This window comes from Erythranthe guttata, chromosome 12 (genome assembly GCF_056151865.1).
Source record: "Erythranthe guttata isolate IM_541 chromosome 12, IM_541, whole genome shotgun sequence".
Taxonomy (NCBI): Eukaryota; Viridiplantae; Streptophyta; class Magnoliopsida; order Lamiales; family Phrymaceae; genus Erythranthe; species Erythranthe guttata.
The window spans coordinates 14,061,832-14,072,141 of record NC_142544.1 but is presented as its reverse complement, the minus strand read 5'-3'; the positions used below and the strand labels follow the sequence as shown (position 1 = coordinate 14,072,141).

Genomic DNA, 10,310 nt, shown 5'->3' with positions numbered 1-10,310 from the left:
TCAGAACAAGAGAAGAAGGAGATGGATGTAATGATTGAAGATATTCTAGTTGTGGACCATGTCGTTGATCTAAATGTGGATTTGAAGACATCAATAGTGGTCGATGAGAAAGCTAATGTGTTTAAAGTGGAGGTTATACGCGGATGTGAGGTTTTTGTGTACCGATTTGAGGGAGCGGGTGATGAAGATTCCATCTTGGCTTCGTACCGATTGATTACAACCAAAAACGACTACAAGCTAAGGTGGACGGTAACATATTGCAGTGATATCCATGCCTTGATTGGAATTGAAGTGATAGAGCTCATGGATGGATGCGCAATCTACAAGGCTTTGGATTGGACATAACAATTTCAAGAACCAAAGTCTGGCTGAAGACTTAAAATTTAGCGCTTCTCGGGAGGCAACCCGAGCTTTACTGTTTTTCATATTTTTCTTTAATTTTATGTTTTATTTTTATTTTCTTAGGCATGCATTCTAATTAATTTATTTGATTTCTTATTTTTAAGGTCGGAATTGCGATCGGGACGGTCACCTGAGAGACAGAGAGGGCATCTTCGCAAGAGGAAAATCAAATTTCTTTCCCACAAATTCTCACACCCCGAAGATAACGATTCCGACTAAATCAGGTGTTTTCTATCCTTAAACTTTGTGCTAATTTCGTTGAGGGTAACGAAAATTTTAAGTTTGGGGGTGAAAAAAAACATGTTTTTTTTGCTTTAATTTTTTAGTTTGCATGCCTTAAGTTTTTTTATTTGAGTTATTTTATTTTAGTTATTTCTTTCGAAAAAAAAAATAAAAAAAATTGCTTGAGATAAATGCTTCGATGAATCATGATGATGAAAGATGGTCGATGTTTAATGATGAAATTGCTTGTTTTATCTTGATTTTGATCGAATTTTGGTGAGCTTTTGATTCAAAGTTTCGTAAGAAGGAGTCATTGTTAGGAATCTCGAATTATGCGTTGCTTTGGTTGAAAGTTTTGTGTTTTAAAATTTGAGTTAATTTATGTTATATCATATGCTATTCGGTTTTAGAACTTGTCTTATGAATTTACAAAGTGAAATATTAAATTGTTGAGCAATTTGGGAAGTGATTTGGGCCATCTTTGAACCGTTTGAGCCTTTCAAGCCTACCTTTAAATTTGTATCATTCGAACCTTGATTGAGCCTTGGAGAAACGGTGTTCTTTCTTTTAGCCAATGTGTATAAGGTAGAATAAATGGAGATTCTTGAAAAATTACCCTTTGGAGTTCGGTTGGAAAATTTTATAAGGTCCTTCTTCTTCCTCTACCAAAAAAAAAAAAAAAAAAAAAAAAAAAAAAAGAGAGAGAGAGATATAAAAGAAAATAATAAGAAAGAGAAAGAAAAAGAAGAAGAAGAGACTAGAAGGGGAAGTAAGGACTAGTTGTTGAATTTTTGTTTGAAAGCTCGATCCATTGTCTTAAGAGCAAAGTGGAGACTTTTGAACTCTTAAAAAAATAGAGTTTATTAAAAGTCCTTGGAGGTGAATTCATTGTTTCAAACGCTTATCTTTCAAAATTTGGCGTAATCATCTCAATTCAAGAAGCATAGCCACCTATACCCATATCTCCTACCTCGAACCAAAAAGCCCAACATTTGAAAGCCAAAAAGTCCCAATGATCCCAATAGCTCAATTATTTCATACTAGCCGACTAAAGAAATTTGGTGAGTATTTGGAGTTGAATATTAATATGTAAGTATAAATTTTCTCAATTTTTAATGTACAAATATGGGATACTTGAAGCGATAGCATGGTTTGTGGTTTTTAGCAATGGTGAGTGAATACGTATCTTTGAATTACGAGCTTGTAAATTTTTGAGAATTTTCATTATAATTACAAGTTCTGAAAACGTGAAGTTGGTCATTAATCTATGTGATGAGATGCGGTAGTTGAGTTTTTTTCGCTTACGATTAGATTTTGCTTGAGGACAAGCAAAAGTTCAAGTTTGGGGGTGGATATTACACTCAATACGTTAACTTTACGTGGATTTTTTGTTTAGATTTAATTATATTTGTGATTTAATTGATTGATTTTGTGTTTTATAGGTGAAAAACGAGAATTAGGTGTTCATGAAGGAAAAAAGATCAAAAAGAAAGGAAAAAGTTGCAAATAAGGAAACAAATCAAATTGGAAGAAGGAATCTCGCCACAGCTTTGACAGTGTCCACGATTTCGAGGATATCTCTCTCATACGAACTCCGAATTAGGTGATTTTGGCGGCATTGGAAAGCTAATTTCAAGGGCTACAATTCTTATTTACACAATATTCCAAAATTCGGACTCCAACATGGCGAAAATCGAAGAACAAGTCCTGATGGGGGAAAGTGGCGGAAATTGATTCCTATTAGGTTTCTACTACTTCCTTATCAAGAAAAGCCTATAAAAGCAACATGTCTCTACACCATAAGCACGAAATTTTACACCACAAAACGCGAAGAACGAAGATCAACGAAGACTCAAGCATAGTTTTTCTTATTTATTTTATTTATTCTATTTTGCTTATCATAAGAATTACGAGTAGCTAAGTTTTTAATCTAGGATTTTGTTGGAACCCGATGTAGGGATTGCGAACCCTTTTTCTTGAGATTATGCAATTATGATTTTATGATTATTTCTTCTACTGGTTATGATTGTTAGTGCATGAACTTGATCAATTTATGTGCTTTATCTGTGATTACTGGGATTGACTCGACAGAGCTATTTTGATAATTAGACGGTAAGTAGAAGAACCTTCGAGTAGTTTTCACCGGATGAGTGTGTCAATTGCATGTGGTGTCGTAGACATACAGATATCACCTTAGGTAGCCATTTACGAGACTTGTTAGTTAATGCTTTGCTCATAATTGGTTTGCATAGACATATAGTGAATCGCTTATGAATAATAGACTCATAATACACGCGACAGCGGGTTATGAGTAAATTAGTGTCTCGGGTTAATAATCATGAATCATATATTGCATAATTGAGGGGTTTCGGGTGAGCAATTCTTGCATAGGGGGAAGATAAAATCCTAGATCCGTTTTATATTGATATTTTCTCGTGTTTAACTGTTTTCTTAATTAGTTTCTTTTATTTAGTTAATTAAATTGACAACCCTGCGTAGGCTGAATAAAAATCATAATTGTTAGGATTTGGTACTTAGGATTAGGTAATTTGCGTATTCCCTGTGGGATCGACATCCGACTCTCACGAGTCTACTTTACTGCTTGTTTGCGATACGTACACTTGCGTGTTGGTATTTAGCACCCAACAATCTTCTATAAATAAATCATCCAATGTACAAAATTACATGTGAAAATAAAACAAAAATGAAACACGAACTAATACCTAACGAGAGCAAGCGAAATGAAATATTTAAGAAAAAAACAGTCCGGTTAGTCAACAAAGCAAACGAACTCTCCACCCTTTGTGGCGTCGAAGCTGCAATAATAATCCACAAAAAAGGACGCCGTCTTTACGATATAGGAGAAGACAACGCAATGTTGTGGCCATCCCCGCCGATTTTCAGCGAGAGGCTTCATAAATTTCTCAACCATCCTGATTCCGAGATAAGAAGAAGAATGGTTAAGCACGAGAAATTCATGGAGCAAATAAAGGAAGAGGAGAGAGAAAATGTGTCAAAATGGGAAATGAGATGTGAACTCCAAGAATCTCGGCAATTGTTGAACGAACTAATGGAAACAAGATCACATGGACGATTATTTCCATGAACTTGAATTGTATCAGTTGGATGAGTTAAACACATTCGTAAACAAGATGCTAAAAAAGCTTGAGAGACATCGTTGAATGCGCTCGAGAATTTGGGAAATGAGCAATGATTGCCATATCGGAATATGTTGAATCTCTGAGTTTTCATCACAAACATCTTGCAATTTTTATTTTTTTTAGTAATTTTTCTTTTTTCTCTCTAATTTTTTTAGAATGAATTTTTGTGTACTAAATGAAAATTAGTATGAAATATTTTTCAGATTTTCTATATATTAACAAAAAAGACCTAGAACTTGCGAAATCGAAACTTCATCTTATATTAAATTTAATGAATGAAAAGATGAGAAGGAGAAATAGAATAAAGTCTCTAAAGCTATAAGAAATAAAACATATTAAAGAAATGATGAAATTTTCGTATGAATGGTTGATTAGGACGTTGCGATGAGCACATATTTATACGAACGAAGAGAAGCGTTGACGAGTATTAGAAGAAAATAATTAATTTATTATAGAATCAAACCATACGGAATTAGTATAACCGTATGCATATTACAAAATCACCGTACAACGCTACGGCATTCGTAGTCCTTGATTCTTTAAGACTTACCAATGATTCACGTATTTTCGCTATAATTATTCGAATAAAAAACAGATTATAAATTTAACTTCTATAAAAAAATTATCTAAAGGATTTTATTTCATCCTGTGGTGAAATGTTGAGAATATAGAAGAAATCACTAATTAATGATTGACTACAATACTATTAAAATTATAAACCTCACTAATTGACTCTATCCAGACTAAATTTGAATCCTTATTTCGAAATGTGTAACGTAAAATATTTATTATATAACTGTCAATCTTACTGCGAAAATATAAATAATGAATATTATAATTGGAATAGTGATGTTTGGTTTGCCTTTTATTAAGAGACGTTTTTAGAATTTGTTTTTCAATATGTTATAGTGATTTTTGTGCATAGGTCTCTAACCAACCATTTTTATTATTCAACATTTAAGGGCTATATTTGTTTGGCCAATAAGCCCATCCCTTTAATATCATTTATAAATAAAGGAAAATTTCATTTACATGACAAAATTACCCCCAACCATTTATACCCAATTCTTAATTGTAACCCCAATTTAATAAATTTTGACCACAAAAATCCAATTCTGATTTTTTTTTTCAAATTTTATATTTTTGCCTCGTTGAATTTTCGATTTTTTTCTTCTTTTTTTTTCCCGGTCTGTTTTTTCCGCCGCTCGATTCCGGCGTTGACTTTTTTTTTTTAACGCCCGCCACTAAACATTGACCGTAATTGTGTTGTCATTAACGGTAATTATATGTCACTCACAATAAATTAACGTAATTATACTGTCACTGAAAATACATTAACGTAATTGTACTGCCGTTGACAATGCATTTATGTAATTGTACTACCGTTGACAATACAATTAGAGTCAATGACAATATTATTATTATTATTTTTTTGCTGCAGTTGTTGACAAGTCAACGTTATTATATTACTGTCGTTGAAAATAACTATAAAAACAATAATATTACTGTCAACCACATTAATACAATTATTTTTTTTGGTTTTTTTTTGTTTGATTTGTTTGACTGTAATATTACTGTCAATCACAGTAATATTAATTCTTTTGGCTTTTTATTATGTTTACCTTTATTGAACGGTCAACATATTAATATTGCTCTATTACACAATAATAATATGTTTTGTTGTGTTAATATTATTGTGCTAGAGATCAATATAGCAATGTTACTGTTAAACTGTAGTATAGTTACTTTTATTGTGTTTAACAGTAATTTAGTTAATACTACTGTCAATCACAACAATATTTCTGTTTAAACGGTGGGCAAAAAGAAGAAAAAAAATTCAAAAAAGTCAACGAGACCGGCGTTGACCGTTGGTCAACGCCTGGAAACCGGTGGCGAAAAAATTAGGAAGAAAATAAAAAGTTAACGCCGGGAATCGACGGAAAAGTCAGAAAGAGAAAAAAAAAAGTCAACGTCAAAGACCGGTGGTCAACGACGACGACCGACGAAATTGTCCATAAAAATGTGTTTTGGGTCAAAGTTGAACAATTTGTGAAATTTGGGGTCAAATTGAGGTTATATTAAATTAAACGATAAAATTGGAACATATTAAAATATGATGGGCTATTTTAGACTTTTACAAACCTGTGTATAATATGTGGATTTTTTTGTAAAAAAAATTATCACCTAGATTTATAAAGTGCCCTATATTATAACTTATAGTTAAAATTATTATAGAAAAACAAAATCTTAAGTTTCTATGAATATATATTTACATCCCCAATAGTTGACCATATTTAAATGAAATCTGCTATTAAAGAGTGTAAATTAAAACATATATTTCATTTCACATTTTCTGAAGAAAAAAAAAAATTATTTAAAAAGGAAGAAAAAGTTTGTAACCCTGTCATTTTATACCAGAACGCTAATTGGGAGTTATTTTGTCACAAAACCCCAATTACGTTTTGAATTCTTCCGGGATTGTGCATTGAAGATATTGGCGGCGGAGCCTACGAGTTTTGGTGGAGATTTTGTATCATCAATTGTCATTTACATACATACACACATATATATAATCGATCGAACTAATATATTTACAATTTACATTTTTTGTTGTGATTCTTTTTTAGAAAGGTCTTTTGGTCTTCACCAAATTCTCTCCGCACTCCACCACATTACTTATTTTCAAGGGGTAATGGCAAATAGGCCCATGACAAAGACACTTAATTAAAAGAGGGACATCCAATTTTTTTGTCTTTCAAATAAATCCAACCTATTCAAACTTATTTGCAAATAAGGAGAATCCCTTTATATTTACCAAAATTACCCCCAATTCATTGAAACCCAATTCAACTCCAATTTCATGATTTACACCCCAATTTAGCCCAATTTCATCAATTAACCAATTTTAACCCTAATTTCAATTTTGACCCCAATTTTAACCCTAATTCTTATCAATTCCACCCATTATGCTCTAACTTCTTAAATATTACACATTGACCCCGGATTAAAACAAATATATCACATTAACCCCCAAAACTTTTTTTTTTCAGAAAATAATTTTTTTTTCTGAAATATTTTTTTTTCCGGCCAGATTCCGGCGTTGACCGCCGGTCTCCGGCATTGACTTTTTTTTTTTTTTATTTGAATTTTTGTTTTCCTGAAATTTTTTTCCGGCCGTTGACCGCCGGGTCTCCGGCGTTGACTTTTTTTTTTTTTTTTCTTAAAAAAAATATTTTAATTAATTTTACTATCTTGGCTGCTAAATTACTGTCTTCGGCAGCTATTTAACTGTCGGAGACAGTAATTTAACTGTTAATTGACTGTTTTTTTTTTCTTCAAAAATATTTTTAATTAATATTACTGTATTCGTTGCTAAATTACTGTCTCCAGCAGTTATTTAACTGTTAATTGACTTTTTTATTCTTAAAAAAATATTTTTAATTAATATTACTGTATTCGTTGCTAAATTACTGTCTCCAGCAGTTATTTAACTGTCGGAGACAGTAATTTAACTGTTAATTGACTTTTTTATTCTTAAAAAAATATTTTTAATTAATATTACTGTATTCGTTGCTAAATTACTGTCTCCAGCAGTTATTTAACTGTCGGAGACAGTAATTTAACTGTTAATTGACTTTTTTATTCATAAAAAAAAAAAAAAATAATTAATATTACTGTATTCGTTGCTAAATTACTGTCTCCAGCAGTTATTTAACAGTCGGAGACAGTAATTTAACTGTTAATTGACTTTTTTTATTCTTAAAATTTTTTTTTAATTAATATTACTGTATTCGTTGCTAAATTACTGTCTCCAGCAGTTATTTAACTGTCGGAGACAGTAATTTAACTGTTAATTGACTTTTTTATTCATAAAAAAAATATTTTTAATTAATATTACTGTATTCGTTGCTAAATTACTGTCTCCAGCAGTTATTTAACTGTCGGAGACAGTAATTTAACTGTTAGTTGACTTTTTTTTTTTTTTTAATTTTTGTCCTTACAAAAAAATTTATTTTAATTAATATTACTGTCTTGGATGTTAAATTACTGTCTCCAACAGTAATTTAACTGTCTTAGACAATAATATTAATAATATTACTGTTCGGAAAAATAATATTCATAATATTACTGTCCCAAACAGTTATATTACTGTATGAGACAGTAATTTAGTAGTCAAGACAGTAATATTAATTAAAATATTTTTTTTCTAAGAAAAAACAATTCAAAAAAAAAAAAAAAAAAAAAAAAGTCAACGCCGGAGACCGGCGGTCAACGGTGGTTGACCGGCCGGAAAAAAAAAAAAGTCAACGCCGGAATCTGGCCGGAAAAAAAACATTTCAGAAAAAAAATTATTTTCTGAAAAAAAAAAGTTTTAGGGGTTAATGTGATATATTTATTTAAATCCGGGGTCAATGTGTATTATTAAGGAAGTTAGAGCATAATGGGTGGAATTGTTAAGAATTATATTATTGAGGGTATTTTAGACTAAAAACATGGGGATGGGCTTAATTGAGAGACTGTTTTTTTTGTGGACTAAAATGCATTTAAGTTCCATGTGATGGGCCTTTTTGCCATTTGCCCTATTTTCAATTTCGTATCGTTTAACAAAATCTGATTCCTTGTACGAAATAATTATGTGCTAATTATGGATAAATAATTAAAATTATTTGAGGAACTAGACTTGACAAAAATATAAGCAGCAAAACCCTAATACATGAATTCTAATACACAAATTCATGTTTACATCAATTATTTTCTTATATGGTAACAACGGTTGAACTTATTTTCCTTTCTCGTAATTAATTTGCATATTAATTTTAAAATGTCAAGTATTTAATCATTTGTCGGATCCTGTTATGATCTTCCTAATCAAAATATAATTATTTGAAATTTGAATATATATATATATTATATATATGTATTGAATGAATTTATGACCCTATCAATTGAAGATAAGATAGAGACGAACATATTATATATAGTAGTCTACCATATACCATAATAAAATTGACGAAAACTATTCAATTGATTTGGGATTACTTTTATTTAATATACAATCATCTCAATATTCGTCAAAATATTCAATATTCGTCAAAATATTGAATAATTATTGATTGTAAGCAATATTATTCTTTCCCTCTCTTGTTTTTCAAGGTATGGATAATAATCCACCAAAAAAATTATGAAATTGAGGGTCAAATGTTTGACTAAATTGAGACAATGAGACATATTATAACAGCTCTTACAAAAAAAAAATACAGATATATATACAATGAATACATTCATCTTCTATAAATAAATCATCCAATATCCACAATTACATGTGAAAATAAAACAAAAATCTAGGATGAAACACGAACTAATACCTAACGAAACCAAGCGAAATGAAACATTTAAGAAAAAAACAGTCCGGTTAGTCAACAAAGCAAGCGAACTCTCCACCCTTTGTGGAGTCGAGGTTGCAATAATAATCCACAAAAACGGACGCCGTCTTTACGATTTAGGACAAGACAACGCAATGTTGTGGCCATCCCCTCCGATTTTCAGCGAGAGGCTGCATAAATTTCTCAACCATCCAGATTTCGAGACAAGAAGACGAATGGTTAAGCACGAGAAATTCATGGAGCAAATAACGGAAGAGGAGAGAGAAAGTGTATCGAAACGGGAAAGGAGATGCGAACTCCAAGAATCTCGGCAATTGATGAACGAAATAATGAAACAAGATCACATGGACGATTATTTCCATGAACTTGAATTGTATCAATTGGATGGGTTAAACACATTCGTAAATGAGATGCTAAAGAAGCTCGAGAGACATCGTTGAATGCGCTCGAGAATTTACCAAATGAGCAATGATTCATCGATGCCGTATCGGAATATGTTGATCAATCTCTGAGTTTTCATCACAAACATCTTGCAATGTTTTTTGTAGTAATTTTTCTTTCTTCTCTGTTATTTTATGGAATAAATTTTTGTGTACTAACTGAAAATTATTTTGAATTTCTTTTCAGATTTTCTATATAGTAACAAAAAAAGACCTAGAACTTGCGAGATCAAAACTTCATCTTATATTAAATTTAATGAATGAAAAGATGAGAAGGAAAAATAGAATAAACTCTCTAAAGCTACAAGAAATATAACATTTTAAAGAAATGATGAAATTTTCGTATGAATGCTTGATTAGGACGTTTCAATGAGCACATATTTATACGAACGAAGAGAAGCGTTGACGAGTATTAGAAGAAAATAATTAATTTATTATAGAATCAAATCATACGGAATTAATATAACCGAATGCATATTATAAAACCACAGTACACAACTTGTTATTTAATTCTGATCGGAGTAACGCTACGTCATTCATAGTCCTCGATTCTTTAAGACTTACCAATGATTCACGTATTTTGGCTATAATTATTCGAATAAAAAAAGATTATAAACTTAACTTCTAAAAAAAATTAATCTGAAGGATTTTATTTCATATTATGGTAAAATGTTAAGAATATACAAGAAATCACTAATTAA

At 30.9% G+C, this 10,310-nt stretch overlaps 1 protein-coding gene across 1 annotated transcript; it reads left to right on the top strand.

Annotated features, from left to right (window-relative positions):
• The first annotated feature begins 9,132 nt into the window (after positions 1-9,132).
• Positions 9,133-9,609, top strand: LOC105952272 (agamous-like MADS-box protein AGL86). Its single transcript, XM_012975805.2, has one exon. It carries the CDS (start codon positions 9,133-9,135, stop codon positions 9,607-9,609), a length of 477 nt encoding a protein of 158 aa, XP_012831259.2.
• Positions 9,610-10,310: the final 701 nt, after the last annotated feature.